The 21,290-nt window shown below is 41.6% G+C and overlaps 1 protein-coding gene across 1 annotated transcript in view; it reads right to left on the reverse strand.

Annotated features, from left to right (window-relative positions):
* Positions 1–4,954: 4,954 nt before the first annotated feature.
* Positions 4,955–21,290, reverse strand: part of LOC115099516 (putative coiled-coil domain-containing protein 195) — a 34,665-nt gene continuing 18,329 nt past the window's right edge. The window contains exon 3 of the mRNA XM_029617188.1: positions 4,955–5,665. Coding sequence (XP_029473048.1) covers positions 5,536–5,665 — 130 coding nt within the window. The 3' untranslated portion in view covers positions 4,955–5,535. The remainder of the gene's footprint in view (positions 5,666–21,290) is intronic.

Raw genomic sequence — 21,290 nt, forward strand, 5'->3', positions numbered from 1 at the left:
CTCAGGGCGCCCTACTCAGCCCACCCGTGGGACTGAGTCATGGACCACCCTGTCCCACTGCATGCCCTACACAGCCCGAGGAGGCTAGTCACGGACCACGCTGGGAGCGGGACAAGCGCAGGAAAGGATCCAGTCGAGCAGAACTCCAACGATGGAGCTGATGTCGTCTGAAGCTCCACCAACGGCTGGCAGGACATGACGGCTCAGAAGCGCAGGACACCAGTCCACCTGTAGGCTAGTCCATGCTCGGGCACACATCATCCGAGGGACCCCCGGCCTAACAGGTACCAGAAGGCTCAAGAGCGCTGAAGACGAAGACACAGGAGCAGGACATCAAGGAACCTGGAACATCAGGAAACAGAGGATCAAAGCGAGACACCAGGACAACTGGACAGGGACCTCAGTCAACGAAGATGTAACTTGACATGGCATGACGTAACAAGAACTCCATGGAGAAGACGAAGAAGACCTGATGGAGCTCTGGCAGGCAGGAGCCTCCAGAGTGAAGCAACTCCGATGCAAGGCCAAGACGTACTGTGAAGACAGCCCTTTTATAGGGCTGGAGCAGGAAGTCCACTCCCTAGGTGGGGCCAGCACACTTCCTGTGCCTGGCCCTTTAAATCCAGAAGAGAGGCACGTGCCGGCGTCTAAGGAGCAGCAGGAGAGCTGTGCAGGACTGCGGACAGCGGCCTGCACTGACGCACAGATGCAGAGGAAGCAGGGCTGGGCTGGATACAGGTCCTGTTGTCGGCAGCAGCTCCAGCTGCTACGGGCAGCCTTGAGGGTGGCTCCAGCTGCCAGGAAAGACAGAGGCTTTTGCGGCCCCCAGCCGCGAGGGTGTTGGAAGTCGGTGGCGGCTCTGTGCCGCGAAGATGAGCAGACAAGTCCGCGGCTCCGGCCGTGGTGAAGAGGAGCAGCACGGGCGGCCTCCGGACCACAAAGAGAGATTTAGTCCACGGCTCCGGCTGCATAGAGAGGGCTGACAGCGGCTTCCGTGCCGCGTCTGTGAAGAAAGCAGCATGGGGTGAGTGAGCCTGCTCGTGGGGGAACCCTTGGGCAGTGATCATAACAGTACCCCCTCCTCAAAGCCCCCCTCCTCAAACCTCCTATCAACAGTTTGAGGATAAGGGTATCAGTCCATACTGGATGGAGGTATTCGAGGGTCCAAAAAATGGAAGCTGGTAATTCCGGGAACTGCATGAAAAAGGCAAGAACAGTAGAAACACAGAACACAAGAAGACAATGACGAGAGACCAATGAACACGAGACCGAGAGAAGACGAGACCGAGGGAACACGAGACCAAGCGAGCAGTGACCGGGCAAACGGTGACTGCGCGAGCAGACACGGAGCGAATGGTGACCGCGCGACAGACAATACAAAAACACAAAGAGGTAGCAAGGGAACGGAGAGCAAGGGAACAGGGAGCAAGGGAGTGGAGAGCAAGGGAGCAGAGAGCAAGGGAACAGAAAGCAAGGGAACGGAGAGCAAGGGAACAGACAGTAAGGGAACGGAGAGCAAGGGAGCGGAGAGCAAGGGAGCTCAAGGAGAGAAAGAGCGAGAGAGCGGAAAGCGAAAGATTGAAAGGCGAGAGAGCGAAGAGCGAGAGAAGGGAAACGAGGGAACGAAAGGCGGGAACGAGGAGAACGGGGAACACACAACTGGGAAGCAACAAGCGGGAACCAAAAACAATGAACAAAGAACAGGACAAATGAGCAACAAGACACAAAAAGCAACAAACAAGACCCAGACAAGAAGCACCACGAAACACCAAGAAGACCTGGGGGAGGGAACCCAGGGCGGGCAAACAAAAACCAGCAAAACCAGTAGGGGAGCAGGCGCCTCCTGCAGGTCGTAAAAACCCCAAACTGGCTAACATGACGAAAAAGTCGGATGCAGGCGTATTAAAAAAGAAATCCAGACAGCTAGCGCCTCCAGCAGGTCGTAACAGTGGCAAAACTGGCACCTCCAGTGGGTTGAGAACACAAAGTCCTGAAAAAATTTTTCGGTCCCATAACCAGTCCAGGAACACAGAACTCTGGAACAAGGCAGATCCATCGGCGGAGCACCACCGTCGGGCACATGGCCTTGCATTCTGTTGTGTTCGGGGCTTCGAAAGGCCTTGCATTCTGTTAAGAAAGGCGGCCTTGAAAGGCCTTGCATTCTGTTGTGTAGGGCGGCCTCGAAGGCCTTGCATTCTGTCGAGAAGGGTGATTTAGTGTGCCCTTGGGCCTCAGCCCAACCCCAGACGGATCCAGGACCGAACCGAGGGTTGACGGCGTGTTCCACCATGGCTGACGGTCTTAACCTCCGCCAGGCCGGCAAGCTCCCATGGCCAACAACTGATGATGTTGGAATGTGAATGGTCCTCCGACCATTCCGAGCCCTTTTGGACCTGCTGCATGGAACAGCATGGAGCAGCAGGCCTGGCCTTAGGTCGAGGGCAGACGGGCCTTGACATGTAGACATGACAGCAGGATCGATGTAACGGCATTGCGGACGAAGACATGACAGCAGGATCAATGCAACGGCAGGAGCAGCAGGAGAGCTGTGCAGGACCACGGACAACGGCCTGCACCGACGCACAGACGCAGAAGAAGCAGGGCCGGGCTGGACGCAGGTCCTGACTTCGGCAGCGGCTCCAGCCACTGCGGGCAGCCTTGAAGGCGGCTCCAGCCGCCAGGAAAGACAGAGGCTTTTGCGGCCCCCAGCCGCGAGGGTGTTGGAAGTTGGCGGCGGCTCTGTGCCACGAAGATGAGCAGACAAGTCCGTGGTTCTGGCTGCGGTGAAGAGGAGCAGCACGGGCGGCCTCCGGGCCGCAAAGAGAGATTTAGTCCATGGCTCCGGCCGCATGGAGAGGGCCGACGGTGGCTTCCGTGCCGCATCTGTGAATAAAGCAGCATGGGGTGAGTGAGCCTGCTCGTGGGGGAACCCACGGGCAGTGATCATAACATATTAGGCTTTTGGGGTTCATGCTGCATCTCAAAATCCTCTATGCTAACTGGTCAAAAAGAAAGGGCTGGTTAGCATGGGGGATTTCAATTCATGACCCCTCTCTCCATCATGATGACCTTTACTCCCTTCTCAAGGCTCTGAACCCGCCCCTCTCCACCCCAGATTAATGGCTCAACCCAAACATCAATGACATGACATCCTGATCTAGACCCTGACCCAGGTCCCAACTAATCATTTATGCTCCAACCCCTCAATATACAGGTCCTGATAATCCATTTCAGACTTTAACACACCCATCAATGCCCTCCAGTTCTTAATCCCATCAATGCCCCAATCCTCCAACATCAAGGCCCCAATCACCTCGTCAGGATTATCCCAATATCCTTATCCTGGCCCCCCAATCAATGCTTCAGTCTCCACCCCTTCAATTCCTTGACATTCAAAGCCTGGCATTGACTCTCCATCAGTGCCCCTTCAATATCAAGGTAACTCTCATGAAGGCATCCACTGCCTCAAGGTTGGACATCCTTGAATCCAAAGCAGGTTAAGCATCTTCCCTCCCTCTGCTCTCCCTCTAAAATGTGACCTTACTATTTCAGAGGGCCCAGATCTTCAGAGGGACATGAGGGCAGCACTGCTGCACTCTGCCAAATTAAACCACCAGGTGGCATTTCACAACTAAGATCTGGACCTTCTGGAATGATATGGACATATTTCAGAGAGGTTGGAGTGAGGTTGATCAGCTTTGGATCAAATGGGATGGGAGAGGAATCTAGTCTTGAAGGGCAGTTGCCTTGAGTGAGGGTCTGCCTTCATGGGATGGGAATCTGGCCTTGAAGAAGGGCCCTTGCTATTGGGGGTGGGGGAGGGTTGAAATCGAGATCTGGATGTCAGGGATTTTATGGGGATTTAGGGCCTGGACGTTGGAGGTTCAGGGCATGGAAGTGGGTTGCCTTTATGGGTGGAGGTCTATCCTTGAGTGAGCTCTTGATAGAGGGAGTCAAGGCAATATGAGGACACAGGAAACTGTCAGGTCAAATCACATCATTCAGATCTTTGGTGCAAGTAGGGCAGGAATGGAGTGGACATTTCTCCTGCTCCCTCACATCTGGATACCACTTTGGATGAGGAAGATGATGATTGGCATCTCTGAGGGGAGAGGGGGATCTTGGAGGTTAGAGTCCCTTAACTTGAAGGGGGTGGCCTGACATTTGGGCAAAAATCTCTTTCTTTAGTCCGAGTGGGGTAGCACTTTGGGGAAAACTGGACATCGGGGCATGAAGTCTTTTCTAGACCTTAGGGGAGCCATACCAGCTGGGATGGGAGTGTAACGCTGGGCTGCAGCATGCTCCTGTCAAGGGAATGGAGAGAAGGGATGAAGGGGACTTGCCCATGAATTGCTGTGGATGGTAACATGTGCATTACCAGCCACAGTAAAAACATGCGGTATATACTAAAGGTTTTATAACCTTTTTAGTAAATATCATTAAACATTCTGCACTAATGCAAGTATTTTAAAGCACTTTAGTAAACAGATTGCCATATATTTGTCGCACTCCCTCCCTGCAATAACTTTGGAACCATTCATTCAGATCTTTTCAAATTTATGCCACAGGTAGGGAAATACCCCGAGGATCCTGGCTCACACTTTTCATGTGTGTCTGATGCTCCCAACACTTAGAATCCCTTTTAAGTTCTAGGGAGACGGGTCCGTTCAGTTGAAATGAAAAGGAAATTAGAGCACATTGTGATGGATGTCGTGAAACATTTTTGAAGCTGCCTTGCCCTTGGCTAGTGCCTGTGGTCACCAGCTGACTCCATTTGTTTACCTAGTTTACCATAGGGAAAAGTTCATCCATCTTATTGTTCCTTTTTTAACAAACTCCAGAAAATTTACAGGAGAATTATGTTAATAAATTACATTTCTCTAAAAAAGAAAATTTGGGAACACGTACCGGTATATAGTACGAAGAGAAATATGAGACCATGTGCAATAAACACTGTAGGATTTATTTTTATTGTAGAATAAACTTTGCTATTTTTTGCTAATGATGTTTCCTCTGTGAAAATTAAATTACAGGAAATAATGAAAGTTTTTAACACCAGTAAAGTTATTAAAGAACAAACATTGTTTTTACTGCTTTATTGTGTATTTATCCAATGATTTTTCTTTCATCATATATACAGATTAATAGTTCACCTAAGCTCACAGCATGTAGGTACATAGTATGCAACTGGTAGGATGCCATCTGCTCAGTATGGACTTAAAGAAGTTATATTTTCCATTTGCATTACTTCAGATAGATTAAGCATGGTGATGATTTTCACTGGTTTTCAAGACTATCAATATCAATATCAAGTCTTTTCAATAACAAAAGAAAGTATCTGTGAAAAGATTTTAGTATGAGGCCTTTCACAGGCTTTGTAATGGCTTTTACCTGCTGCCAAAGAGGCCAATAATTAGAAATGTGCATTGTCTAAGAAAGAAGGTACCTTGCAGAAAAAAGTAACCCGACACATAACATTGATTTCATGGCTGGATTAGCTGCTTAAATCAATAGGCATTAAAAAAATTCACCAGGTCATGAATCCTTTTCAGTGATGGTGCTTAACTGATTTGTGCTTTGATTTGGTGGGTTTTTAAATGAAACTTGATTTTCAGAATAAGCCGTGTCGATTGGTAGAAGGAAGGTAACGGACTTTACTTTACCCCTACAGGTAAAAAAAAAAAGAAAAAAAGATTTAAGAATGCAATCAATAAGCAGGATGAGCAAACTTCAGCATTACTTGTTCAATGACCAAAAGTAGTAAAATGGAGAAAACATCATTTTTAAACTCTAAAACACTTTGAGGTCGAGATTCAGAGAAAGATGAGAGCCTAAGTTGTGGGAGCTAATAAATCCTGAATACCAACAGCCAGCAAGAGAAACCTTCTTAGTCTTTTAGCAGAAGGTATCTTATATTAGGAGCAATGCTTACCAAACAATGCAGAGTAAATGCTAGTTTAGCTCTTCTGAGCCCTTACACTTAGTTAAATTATGACACCGCCTCTAATTTACACATCAATGAGTGAGTTTGTTTGCATAACATTTTCCTAATTGGTTGACATTATAATTTTATCTCATATATGCTAATAAGACTGGATTCTTGTGAGTCATATAATTTCTTGTAAATTGAGCCCAAATGGCAGAAACGAAATTCAATGTTGACCCTTAGCATACTTTTAGCATGTCAGCAGCCTTGATTATTCCTAGAAGTCTGATCAGTGCAATCTCTATTCCTATAAGCCTGATCAGTACAATGTCATTGCTGTAATTATCTTTATATCTTCACTGCCATCAAACTAGTCTGGTTTCATAGAAAAACCTTCTCAAAGCACCCTTACACCTGACTTAGACATTTCAGGTTTAGGTTCCTAAAGTTGGATGAAATTTCAGCCAAATTTAGGAACCATACGATGAAAATTCAGCTAATTTAGATGTCCAGTACTGAAGCTCCTAAATTTATGCATTTAGCTTTGTAAATCAGCGCTGAGCACCTTCCTTACTCCTCTCGACCAAACCTTGCCTCTTGGCCAGTCAACGTTTTAGGAACCTACAGTTTAGGTACCTAGTAAAAACAAGCATCTACATTTAGGTGCTCAGCATGGAGAAAATGTTCGTTTACGCATATTTAGGCACCTAACTCTTTAAGTTAGGTGTACTGATCTTTGGAATATCTACCCCTTTGAATATATTTTGAAAAAGAAACAACATTTTTGAACCATTGGTCAGCCTATGCATTTATCTTGAGCACTTGCACACATATTTCTTTATAAATTTCATAAATTATGAATCTGGTCACGCAGATACATGATAATATTTTAAAAAAATGGCGAAAGGTAAGTGTGCATATCAGTCATTTACTTCAGCACAGATTTGCTCATTTTTTGAAAACAGAACTCTTGATGTCAACATGGGAAAAGAGGAAGGCTGGATATGGCCAAACAGTATGACTGTACTGCTCTGGCTGACCTTGGAAGTTTGGGGGTTCAGAGAAGGGGAAGGGGGGAGATGGGAATTAGTTTGTTGGGAGAGAGACCAGAACCTGTTTGGAATTTAAATCTCTTGGGGGAAGGGGGCCCTTGGGCTGCTAGGGCCCACTCCATGTTTTAATTAAATTAGGAGATTGGGCAGGGGGGCTGGGAATCAGGTGCTAACCCTGATAATTATTGAATTTATTTTAAAGGATACAAGATTGCCCTGCTTACTGACTTTTTGAAAATGTATTATTTTTACTTAACTGGCTGTATACTGAATAAAGCCAGTTAAGGTTCAAGTTATCTGGAAAGTATAACTGGATAACTTTTAAACCTATCCGACTTTACTCAGAATACAGCCGTTTTGGTTTAAAGTTATCCGGATAAGTGTATGTGCATAACGTTAGCCGAGTACAGGAAGTTGTTGCAACTGAGTCATAGTTCAAAAAACGTCAAACTGATTTTGCCACAGGAAACAATGTTATACATAGAGGATTGGTTCCAGTACCAAGGCTGTAACCACATTTTACTGAATTTGTAACTCTATGATGGCAATTTTGAAACTCTGCAGGCTGCTTACAGGCATGTGAATACTTTGTACACATAAAAGGAAACTCTCCAAAAAGGATAATTTTCAAACTTTTTCCCTGTGGATATATGCCCATTTTTCTTTCTGAAATCCCTTAGAAAATTTTCCCCGATAATAAATGTTGTTTTTATTGTTACAGTGAAACACATTGGGACGTTATTGCAAGGAAGACCTTACACCAAAACAGTATTTCATATTACAACAAAAAATAGTTCACTTTGCAGTGGTTCTGAGCTTCCAACCGAAAAAACAAATGAACTAGATCATGTGCAATAGTACATTAGGAACACAACTTAAATATAAGTACAAAAGAACATAAGAACATGCCATACTGGGTCAGACCAAGGGTCCATCAAGCCCAGCTTGTGATGAAAGCATTTTTTCAAAATTCCTCTGAAAATTTCTATGGACAATTGGTCAAGATTTTCCCTGACTTTGCCAGACCTACCCAATTAAGAAGACAGGAATTTATAAAATTAAGGCCTCAGGTAGTAGCCCTCGGCTACACTTTCTTATTAAGATATCCATGTAGATGTCTTATAAAGGGTAAAGGTGAAAATTTTGCATTTACTGCTATTGAACAACTTAAGTCATTTCTAAATGCAAGAATGGTGACCACAGCCCCACAATAAGTAATTGTTTGGTAATCAGTAAAGAAAGGAAATCATCAAAAATCATTAAGCCAGTTTTACTTTAAATTGTTTTCTTGATATCTCCCCTATTGGATTTCAGGTCTCACTCATCTATGTTACTTAAGAGGACATAATTGGTTTAAGATTTCCATGTTTGAGATGTTTTTCTTTTGTTGTATTTCTTTATGTTACTCTGTATTATTTTTTCTTGAAAGTATGATTTATGTATACTTTATGAAAAATTTAATAAATTGCAAATGAAAAAAAAAAAAAAGAACCTGGCAAGTACCCAAAAACTAAGTCTATTCCATGTTACTGTTGCTAGTAATAGCAGTGGCTATTTTCTAAGTCAACTTAATTAATAGCAGGTAATGGACTTCTCCTCCAAGAATTTATCCAATCTTTGTTTAAACACAGCTACACTAACTGCACTAACCACATCCTCTGGCAACAAATTCCAGAGTTTAATTGTGTGTTGAATGAAAAAGAACTTTCTCCAATTAGTTTTAAATGTGCTACACGCTAACTTCATGGAGTGCCCCCTAGTTTTTCTATTATCTGAAAGAGTAAATAACCGATTCACATCTACGTGTTCTAGACCTCTCATGATTTTAAACACCTCTATCATATCCCCCCTCAGCCATCTCTTCTCCAAGCTGAAAAGTCTTAACCTCTATAGTCTTTCTTCATAGGGGAGCTGTTTCATTCCCCTTATCATTTTGGTCACCCTTCTCTGTACCTTCTCCATTGCAACTATATCTTTTTTGAGATGCGGCAACCAGAATTGTACACAGTATTCAAGGTGCGGTCTCACCATGGAGCAATACAGAGGCATTATGACATTTTCCGTTTTATTCACCATTCCTTTTCTAATAATTCCCAACATTCTGTTTGCTTTTTTAACTGCCACAACACACTGAACCGACGATTTCAATCTGTTATCCACTATGATGCCTAGATCTCTTTCTTGGGTGGTAGCACCTAATATGGAACCTAACATTGTGTAACTATAGCATGGGTTATTTTCCCCTATATGCATCATCTTGCACTTAAATTTCATCTGCCATTTCGATGCCCAATTTTCCAGTCTCACAAGGTCTTCCTGCAATTTATCACAATCTGCTAGTGATTTAACTACTCTGAACAATTTTGTATCATCTGCAAATCTGATTACCTCACTCGTCGTATTTCTTTCCAGATCATTTATAAATGTATTGAAAAGTGAGGGTCCCAATACAGATACTTGAGGCACTCCATTGCCCACTCCCTTCCACTGAGAAAATTGTCCATTTAATCCTACTCTCTGTTTCCTGTCTTTTAGCCAGTTTGTAATCCAAGAAAGGACATCGCCACCTATCCCATGACTTTTTACTTTTCCTAGAAGCCTCTCATGAAGAACTTTATGAAACGCCTTCTAAAATTCCAAATACACTACATCTACCGGTTCACCTTTATCCACATGTTTATTAACTCCTTCAAAAAAGTGAAGCAGATTTGTGAGGCAAGACTTACCTTGGGTAGATCCATGCTGACTTTATTCCATTAAACCATGTCTTTCTATATGTTCTGTGATTTTGATATTTAGAACACTTTCCACTATTTTTCCTGGCACTGGTCAGGCTAACCAGTCTGTAGTTTCCCGGATCGCCCCTGAAGCCCTTTTTAAATATTGGGGTTGCATTAGCTATCCTCCAGTCTTCAGGTACAATGGATGATTTTAATGATAGGTTACAAATTTTTACTAATAGGTCTGAAATTTCATTTTGAGTTCCTTCAGAACTCTGGGGTATATTACATCCAGTCCAGTTGATTTACTACTCTTCAGTTTGTCAATCAGGCTTACAACATCTTCTAGGTTCACCATGATTTGGTTCAGTCCATCTGAATCATTACCCATGAAGTCCATCTGAATCATTACCCATGTGTAAAACAGCTGAAGTAATTTGTAGCTATCACCATTTCTTGAAACTGTAAAATAATGATTTCAGATCCATATTTTTACTTCAGTTTTAGCTTAGATTTTAACATTCGTTTTTACTTCTCTTTTACAGAGATTTTAGTTTTAGTATCTTCATAATATGTATCTTCATAATGTACATCATATGTATCTTCATAATATACCTTCCCCCCTTTATACCCCAGTTCAAATGTCTCTACCATTTTTCCTGTTACCTATCCATCCCTGTTACCTATCCAATCCCAGATCCCCGTATTTATGCTAACATTGTTTTTTGTCATCTGTAAAGCCTACATTGCAAAGTTCACATTGTTATTATTATCTGTAAAGCTCCTTGCTATTTTGAGTTACCTGTGAACCGAGATGATGTTCCCAACGTATCCCGGTATATAAAAACACTTAAATAAAATAAATAAATAATAGATAGATGTGATATGGCCTCACAGATATCCAGTATAATGGAAAAATGAAATGCTTTTGAGCAGAGGGTGTCAGACAGGCATCACTTGCTGGGCTAACGATGCCTTGGGGGGGTTGCTGCCACTGTTCTTAATTTCATTACTGAAATGACCATTAATGAAATGTTTCACAGTTTTGGTGAATGGATTGTCTAACTCTGCTTTAAAGTGACAAAATTATTTTTGAAGAACACTTCTGCTTGATGGGAAACTATCCAGCAGAGCTATAGCATATTGAATCTTGCATATAAAGTAATAAGAAATGAATCATTGTGGGCCTGCCTGGTATTATTTTTAATGGGAGTCTTGTCCTCGGCACACAGTCATGTGCAGTCATGAAGCACTGGAAATTCTATTTTTTTTTTTTTTGGATGGATTGAAAAGTACAATAAAATCTTTTAACAAATTACTTCAGCTGTTTTACACAGCATGAATTATCTTTCAAAGCAATCAAGTGGTTTCATCATTAAACAAAAGAAAACTAAGCCACTGCTTAAATAATTTAAGTAATTTCATTTAAGTGGCAATTCAACATAAACAGGGTCTTTATTGAAAGGGTAAAAAAACCACTAGTGATGTAAAACTCCAATCAGATTAAAAGGCTCTCGGTTTTTATGGTTTTTCAAATAGCAGTAATGTGTTGCTATTCAGTCCTTCCTGCACTAAGTCTATGTAACTAACCGCTAGGAACCTTTCTCTTGGCTCATTAACTTCTAGCAGGCGTCTGACTGAAAGGCAGGGAAGTCCTTCTATTTGTTGCGCAGGAGAGAAACTGAGGAAGCATGCAAGTCCTTCACAAAAAGTTATTTAAATACAGACTAAGCGCTTTCAGGATGCTGTTCTGTATATGTGTAATGAATCCCTTTAATAGGGAGATAAAATATCTGCAAATAAGAAATGATAGAAGTTGTATTGATTACCCACAACAAAGATGGCATTCCAGTAACCAAGCAACCCATTTTGTCGTCTTTCATTCGGTTTGGTTTATATCTCTTACCACGAGAGGATATTTATGATATCTGTGCTTCTTGAAAATATTTTTTCGTAATAGTGCTCCATTTTATAATGTCTCTGATATAATAATATATAGGCGTGGAAGCATGTGAACCCAGGTCACAGATTAACCCTGAGACCTTAAGTAGTGACTGAAGAATTGATTTAAATTTCTTAGTACAATTTAAATAAACCTGGTTCCCTTCCTCTGTACCTTTCCCTAAAATCCACCTTTATCTCAGGCTCTTGTTCCCTTTCTCTTCTTCCTCCTCATTCATTTTTCAAACATCCTCCCAGATCCTTCACAAGGCTGCCCTACTCTAACTCCATCCTCATGCCGAAGTTACCTCCAGACACAGCTGCCTTTGGGCAACTCATCCCTCTGCAGCAGGCATTGCCACTTTCACATTCCTGGTTATTCCCAGCCCAATACATTCTGGTGTTGGCCAAAGTGTGGAACTTGACCAGCCAGAACAGATTCCATTAGCTCACCCTGAAATTTGTGAATGATTTTTAAGACAACATCACAAAATCATACATTGCTTTTAATTAAGAATTCACAGGGGAATACATTACATTCTGTATGGATTTTATGGATTTGAAAAACAGGACATTATGATGAAAGCAAAACCTGATCCTTTTTCTATTGTATAAGGTGCCACTCGACTCCTATCTTTTTTGCTACACCAGACTAACATGGCTGACCCGCTGAAGATTTTTCTATCGCTGAAATCAATCAAATCCACATATGTAATTCCATGCCTATACAAAACTGCAATTTCTTAATTAAATGTACTTACTCAAGAGACATACTGGAACTCAGAATCTAAAAGCTTTCTTCTCCCTGGTCCAGTTCCCTGCTGAAACCATGCCTGTTGACCGTGCGATTTATATTACAATGTAAGATGTTAGCAATTATCCATAAAACCCCTTTTATTTCTTCTTTCTTTTATTCTCCATCTCCCTGTTCTCTGATGCCATTTGTATCTTTCTTGTTTATATCCCTTTGTCTTTTGCCATCTTCTGCTCTGTTTTGATCTTCATCCTTTCCTTTTTTGTTCTATATCTCATTCAGCTTGCAACATTTCTGCATGTCTTCCATTTTTTTAAACCTCTTTCATTTGACCCTCTACTTCTCTTTTTTTTTTCAGTATGCTCACATATTTTGCTTTTTACCTCTATTTTGAATCTCTTGCTATATATATTGCCAACACTCTCTCCTTTCACTCTTATTCCCATCTCTCTTTATTATTTTTGGGCATTTCCAGTTTGCTCCTGATTTTGTTTTTCTCACCACAATTTCTCCAATCGTCTCAACTCCTGACATCAACAATAGAGAATTTTTACAATCCACAAAACCTCTTCCATTTTTCTTGCTACTGTTATTTCATTAGACTAAAGTTAAAGAAAAGCTTTTGTTTGTCTAAACTCTGAAATCATTCTGCAGCTTTCCCTCTCCTCCCCGAAACACCCATAAAACATTTCCTCAGATTTCTTCTCCAGGTCTCTTCATCAAATAGATCATTATACTGCTCAATCTAGTCTAAAGAGCTGCAGTTTAGATTGATGACAATACCCTTATGAACCTCATTTTCCCATGTTATTAGCATTTTTTTACTTGAGCAGGTCAACACTTATTTCATCCACCAGCAATCACAGGCGCTGACATCACTCCTCTCCTCTACTATGTAGACTTTACTAAGGACCACGATACAATAAAAAAAATGAAAAACCGCTATAGACAGCCAAAGATTACCAAGTCTATTTTATCTATCCATTTGCCTACCTACTGAAATATTGTAGGTCTTAATTGAAGTCTGTCTCTAGTCTCTTTGTCTCACCATAAGGGATACTCTGTGCTTCCCTATGCGCTCTTAAAATCTGATACAGTTTTTGACCCTATCACCACTATTAGTAATATAGTAGATGTCAGCAGAAAAAGATTAATTTGCCCATTCAGTATGGGCAGTTATGCATGTCCACCTTGCTAAGGATATATCCCAACTGCCAGCCATAGAGTGCGGCTGCGTACGACTTGTCACTCCTTATCCAGAACGGCTGTTGTTGCTGTTCTCTTTTGTACTTCACCATCTTCAGTAGATGAAAATATAAGATCCCCTAATTAGTTCACACCTTCCCATTTCTAACCACAAAGCTTTCTAATAAAAAGCAACCAAAAGGACTTCTAACATTTCATATTCTTCACTTTGCCATTCATTCTGGCAGCCCCAGCGCTTGTTGTCTCATTTGGAAAGGACAGTTTAAATACATGCTACTAAGTCATGCTTCTGCTATCTCTTCACTGTTTTGTAATTAAGGATCCTCTGTGCTTATCCCATGCCTTTTTGATGTCTGCTACCATTTTAGCCTCCAACACTTGCTCTAGGAGGGCATTTCATACACCCACCCCACTTTTTCAGTGAAAAAATATTTTTCGACATTGCTCCCAAGTCTACCTTCTCAGAGCGTCATATCATGACCCCTTGTTCTAAAACTCATTATCACTGGAAAAGGTTTTCTTCTTGTGCCTTATTAATGCCTTTCAAGTATTTTTTAAAATTCTTATTTACTACATTTAACATTATGCACAAGTCCAGCTTACAGGAAATAAATACATGAAGAATACAATAAATAATAAAGACTAGAAAGATTAATCAAGTTCCTATTACATTAGTCAGCAAAACTATAGGGGACCAAGATCCGAAGAAGAAAAAAACAAACATAAGGCAAATAAACCCATCATGCAGTACTCCCCTTATGAACATAAGCCCATGCTGGGTCAGACAAAGGTCCATCAAGCCCAACATCCTGTCTCTAGCAGTGGCCAATCCAGGTTGTAAATACCTCTCAGATCCCATAAAGTAGATCAAATTCCTGTACTCACTCCCAGGGATAGCAATAGTTTGTTTTTAAGTCTACTTTTAATATATATATTTCTATACCGGACTTCACGAATAGAATTCACATCAGGCCGGTTTACATGGAACTTGGGGGATAAACAAGTGTAACCAAGAACAAGAAGGCTGAATCAAGCAAAGTTACATAAAACAGGGGCATTGAACTTGGGGGCTAGAGTAGCCAGGAAGAAAGGTAGGGCGGAAATAAGCAACAAATAAATAATATATAACTGGTTATGAGATTGGTAATTATCTCATTCCTTAGGCTGAGTTCGAAGTGGCATTTTGACTTGGTTAATAATGTGTAATGGACGCATCTCCAGGAACTTGTTCAAGCTCTTTTAAACCCTGCTATACTAGTTGCCTTGATCACATCCTCAGGCAACAGATTCCATAGCTTGAGAGTTGCTGAATGAAGAAGTACTTTCTTCGATCTGTTTTAAATCTGCAGCTTGTAAGTTTCATGGCATGTCCCCTTGTTTAACTATTATTTGAAAAGGTAAATAACTGTCCTTTATTTATCTGTTCTACCCCACTCATGATTTTATAAACTTCTCTGATGTCCCTTCTCAAGGGTCTCTTTACCAAGCTGAAGAGCTCTAGTCTATGCAGCCTCTCACCATAGAAGAGATGTCACCCTCCTCTGCAACTAATACATGTCAGTTTAAAGGCTCCCAGGGTATAATGTTAGTCTTTCTCATGTGTGTGTACTAAAAGGCAAAGCAAAAAGTAACATGTGAACTCGCAGTTAAATAACCAATTTAATAGGGCACACGTGTAACATAAAGCACATAATACTAATTAGACTTTTATTCCCTCCTCTGCACAATTGCTTCTGTTTACAACTGCAAAGCCCCATTACCGTATAGCAAATAAAATTAAAAAGAAGTCACTTTTTTATATCTTACCAAGCAATCAGCCTTCACTATATTTCCCTTCAGTGAACTGGTGTGCCAGTGCTGACTGCGACAGGATGTAGGAATCATGGCTGCTGCCAGGGAATTTCGCCACCACGCTGAGTATCCTCAAGTTTATATTACAGACCACTTGCACGTTAAGGGAGTGGTAATGTTTCCAATTCTGGTATGCTATCTCTCTTCCATGAGGAGGGGTGAGAGCCACATGGGTACAGTCAATAGCTCCCATCACATTTGGCATACTGGCTATGTTGAAAAACACTCTCCTCATTTGTTGCCACTCCTGAAGCTGCTGTGGATATCTGATGTACTGCTTGACCCTCTTCAGCATGGCCCTCAGTACCTGGGTGAAGTGACGAGAGAACGTGGATAGCTCCATGCCAGCCACCACAGCCATTGTGTTTTGGAAAGAACCAGTGGCCAGAAAATGAAGCGCTCTGAGAAGCTTCACCAGGCCTGGGATGGCATTTCCACATTCTATGAGGGAATCAAGCTTCTCCCTAAGCTCTTCATACAGGCCCATGATAACCCTGGACCTTAGTCTGTAGGTCCTGATGACATCCGACTCAGGCATTCCCAGAAGCATGGTCCTTAGACGAAACATCCTCTCCCTCTGTACCCTTCTGTGGCCTGTTCCAGCCCGAACAGCCTGCTCCTCACAATCCCTTCTCTCCACCTGCTCCCTCCGGATCCTCTCTCTCCTGTCACAACCTTCAGCTGCTGGCATCCTTTGGCGAAGCCGCAGGATATACCACAGCATCAGGAACAGCTGGACGCAATCAGAAATCTTCATCATAGAAATCACACCAGAGCTGCATGAACACACAGCCACAGCACACCAGAGCAAGCAATGTGATAAATAAAATTTTGAAAAGAAAAAATGGCCCCCAAGTTGGGGCTGACACTTAACTCGTGCCCTGACCGTGGCGGTAAAACACCTGCATTAAAAAACCCACACTAGCATTAGCGTGGCTCCCTGCATTGCCTATAATTAGCTAATCACCTTCTTTGCATGCTGTTAGCATACATTCACGCGGAAAAACTGTGGGTCTGAAAGTGAGTTTGTACGCACTTTTTCCCACGCACAAAACCCTTATTACATCCCTGTAAGGGCTTTGCATGACAAAACGTGTGTACAAACGTGCGTACAGGCATGCACAAACCCGTGGCAGCTTCAGCGCACCTTATTACATCGGCCCCATTGGTTTTAGTCGCTCAGAATCTTCACTATTAAAGAATGGTTCAGGTGAGCGCATGTTCCCAAAATCCTTTTCCATAAAGAAAGAGGCAAAGAATTCATTCAGTTTTCCTGTTTTTTTCCTTGTTCTCCCTGAGTACCCCTTTTGCTCATTGATCATCTAGCAGCCCAACTAACTCCCTCACAGGCTTTTTGCTTCAAATATATTTGAAAAAGTTTTTATTAGTTTTTGCCTCACTGGCAATTTTTTCTCAAAGCCTCTCTTGACCTGTCTAACAACTATTTTATATCTAACTTGCCAGTACTTGTTATTGCTTATTTTCTTCACTTGGGTCTGTTTTCCATTTTTTTAAATGTTGTCCTTTTAGTTTTAATTGCATCCTTTACCTCACCATTTTGGCAATTGTTTGGTCTTCCTTTTTATCTTGGTTTTCAAAATGGTATTTTTAAACAATGTCTATGCCTCATGCAAACTTTTAATTCTTGCAACTCCTCCTTTTAGCTTTTTTCTAACCAATTTCCTCATTCTATCATAGTTTTTCTTTTTAAAGTTATATGCTACTGTAGTAATTTTATTTAATGTCATTCTTCCAGTGATTATGCCAAATTTGATTGCATTATGATTGCTATTGCTTAGCAGCCCGACCCTTAAATCACTGAGGACTAGATCTAAAGTAGTTGCCCCTCTTGTTGGTTCTAAAACCAGCTGCTCCATGAAGCAGTCATTCATGGCATCTAGAAACCTAACCTCTCTAGTATGGCTCAATGAGACTCTGACCCAATCAATACTGAGGTAACTGAAATTTCCATTATTGTGTTGCCAAATTTTTTTGCTTTTTTAATATCAGCTAGCATTTCACAGTTTGTTCCTTGATTTTGGCCAGCAGGGGTCGGTAGCATACACCCACTGCTATACTCTTTCCCATCACACATGGAATTTCTATCCATAAGGATTTCACAGTGCATTTTGTTTATTGAAGGATTTTTATCATGCTTGAGTCTATGCCATCTTTTACATATAGTGCCATCTCGCCACCAATATGATGTGCCCTATCACATTGTTATAATTTATATCCTGGTATCACAGTGTCCCATTAGTTATCCTCCTTCTATCATGATTCTAAAATATCTATAATGTCTATATTCTTGTATAGTGCTACACATTCTAACTCCCCAGTCTTACTATTCAAACTTCTGTCATTCATATCTACATATTTTAAAGAGAGATCAGAGTTAAGTGGAGTGCCGATTCTGTTCAATATCTTAGTGAGTGACATTGCAAAAGGGTTAGAAGGTAAAGTTTGTCTATTTGCGGGTGATATTAAGATCTGCAATAGAGTGAACATGTCTGATGGAGAAGAGAGCATGAAAAGTGATTTACAAAAGCTTGAAGAAGAGTGGTTGAAGGTTTGACAGCTGGGATTCAAAGTCAAGAAGTGCAAAGTCATAATTCAGGGTTTGGTAATCCAAAAGAGCTGGATATAATGGGGAGGGGGGGGTGAAAGACCAATGTGTACAGACTGGGAGAGGGATATTGGGGTAATAGTGTCTGATGATCTGAAGGCAGCGATGCAATGTCAAAAGACGATAGCTAAAGCCAAAAGAATGCTGGACTGCATAGAGAGAGGAATAACCAGTAAGAAAAAAAGTGAAAATGCCCTTGTACAGGACCTTGGTGAGGCCTTACCTGGAGTACTGGGTTCAGTTCTGGAGACCTATCTAAAAAAGGTTAGAGACAGAACAGAAGTGGTACAGAGAAGGGTGACCAAAAAGGTGTGGGGTCTTTTTATCAGAAGACTTATGAGGAGAGGTGGAAGGATCTAAATATGTATACTCTGGAAGAGAGGTGGTGCAGGGGAGACATGATACAGATCTGAAAGGTTTTAATGATGCACGAAATTTGAACCTTTTCCATTGGAAAGCAAACAGTAGAACTAGGGGTCATGAAATGAAACTCCAGGTGGGGTGACTCAGAACCAACATCAGGAAATATTTCTTCACTGGATTGCCCTTCCAGAAGAGGTTGTGAGGTTGAAAACAGTAAACAAATTCAAAAAGGCATGGGATAAATACTGTTGATCCCTAAAAGGCTAGAGGTTGGAAATAAAAAAAAGGGTGTATGAAAGTAACCTACATGGAGCAGCAGTTACTACCCTTAACAGAAGGCATGGGGATTACTACCCTTAACCAATTAACTTTCATGCTTCTGATGCAACTGCAATATCGCTCTCCACTTCAGTGGGGGGGAAATGGGGAATTGGATTCAGATGACAGTCAATGCTGGGCTCCAACTTTTATGATCCGGGGTACTAATACACAAACATTAGGGGAAAAAGCACAGGAATGCTTCCACGGGCAAGTCCAAAAGCAATGCATATTCAAGCAGCATCGTCTGAATTATCAAGAAGGCTGTTCACCCTGTAAAAATGTTGCTGGCATAATTTTGTTATGGGTTTGACAATTCCTTAATATTGATTTTAAATATTACTACCCTTAACATAAGGCTTGGGGGTAACCTTCACAAAGCAGTAGCTATTACCATAAGAAACTAGCTGAGCAGACTGAATGAACCATTTGGTTTTTTTTATGCCGTCATTACAATGTACTTGTATTTCTCCTCGTATTCGCAACCTGCTTGTTAGCAAATGATACAGGCAGTTTAGAGTTATTCACATCTGGGTGCTTTTGGTCCTCATCCATCTGGGCTACTTCAGCCTTAAACACAACCTCTCTACTGGGATATTCTAGCTTCCCTGTTTTGCAAGTATCTTTGGAAGATACATCCTTCTGAACTATGCACTTCTGTCAGCTTTCCCCTATGGTCTAGTTTAAAAGCTGCTCTATCTCCTTTTTAAATGTTGGTTTCACTCTGTTTAAGATGGACCCCATCCCGTTGGAATAGGGTCCCCCTTTCCCAGAATGTTCCCCAGTTCCTAATAAATCTAGAGCCCTTTTCTCTGCACCATCATCTCATCCACGCATTGTGACTCTGAAGCTCAGCCTTATCGAATTCTGGAAGCATATCCCAGAGTATTTATCCTGAATTCCCACAGCCTCTCCATCTCGGGACACTCACTTAGAATCTATTAACACCTGAAATTTAATTAGGTATTTAGAAGGATAACTAAGAAGCATGTGAGCGACAATGGCAGAGGCTCCCTGGCGCATTACCACTGCTGTGTACTCTTGGACACATCAGGAAATATACATATTTTTTAAGACCATGAAAAAGCTTATGTTTATGGTGAAAGAATAAACATAAAATTAAGTTTTTGTAGAAACATCAATGTCACAAAAAGTGTATCTGGTTTTATATCCTCTGTATCAGCTCTCTCCAGGAGGCCTGTTAAATCCAATATGTTCATGTATACTTGCAGAGGCTCATCTTCTCCAACTCCTGCACCTGCAAAGGTTCTCCTTCCTTGAGAAAGAAAATGTATATTATTCACTGGGGGTGCCTCCTTCAACAGGGATACCTAGAGTCTCAGCTAAATACTTTTACAACTTTTCCCTTACAGATACTAATGGCAGAAGAAGAAAATTATAAAGTCTCAAACTGAGGCACCTGGTCTGATTTTCAATGGGAGAAGGAACAGTCCACAGCATAAACCAGGGGTGGCCAACTCCGGTCCTTGAGAGCCCAAACAGGCCAAGTTTTCAGGATATTCATAATGAGTATGCATGAAAAAGATCTGCATGCACTGCCTCCATGCTTGGCTCTTAAAGGACCGGAGTTGGCCACCCCTGGCATAAACAAATCACTCCCTCCAGAGCTTATTGATGACTGCAAGTTCTTGTGTGCTTGCAAGAACTACGATGCATGTGCTGCTAGGTCTTTCCATGGAACGGAGCAGGTTCTCTTGCAGCCAGGCTTAGAGCGGTGCCAAAACCATTTATTTATTTATTTAAAGGCTTTTATATACCGATGAACGTTGGGAACATCTCATCGGTTCACAGTGAACAAAATGCAGCTAAACGAGCTTTACAGGGAACAATGAACAAAGCACAAAATTGAACAATATTGGGTAGGAAAAAAAGGGGGCAATATAACTAGGGCAAACTGCAAAATTAAACTAGACAAATTACAAATTGCATATTACATATTACAAAAATGTGGAAGCAGTATATAATGTGTAAATTCAATTAGATAAGAACAGAATGTCTTATAAGTCAGAGTAATAGAATTCAGAGGGAACAGGTATGTAATTAAGAGTAAGCTTGTCTAAAAAGGGAAGTTTTCAGATTCTGCTTAAATTATTTTGGGCAAGGTTCCTGATGCAGGAAGGATGGTAGCTTGGATGGTGGCTCCTATACCAGTGCCAACCATGGATCCCTCCCATGGAACTTCAGGAGTTTGCCAGGACATGATGCAGTCATGAATTGCTTGATAAAGTGACACAGTGGACACCTGGGGATATGTCAGGATCTTCCCTTTTCTTTTCTTACCCATACAGGCAATTAAAAGAAGAAAAATATGAAAAAAGGCACACTCAGAGCTTGAGGTCCTACTGTATATGGGTTAATGGCCCCTTTCATTATTTAAATGGCTCTATTATATCTCCCTTTTCTCTCTTCTTCTCTTGAGTATACATGTTTAGGTCCATAAGTCTCATCTCATAGGGCTTTTGGGCAGACCTTTCACCATTTTGGGAGCCCTTCTCTGTACCGTCTTTGTCTA

The sequence above is a fragment of the Rhinatrema bivittatum genome, chromosome 9 (genome assembly GCF_901001135.1).
Source record: "Rhinatrema bivittatum chromosome 9, aRhiBiv1.1, whole genome shotgun sequence".
Lineage (NCBI taxonomy): Eukaryota > Metazoa > Chordata > Amphibia > Gymnophiona > Rhinatrematidae > Rhinatrema > Rhinatrema bivittatum.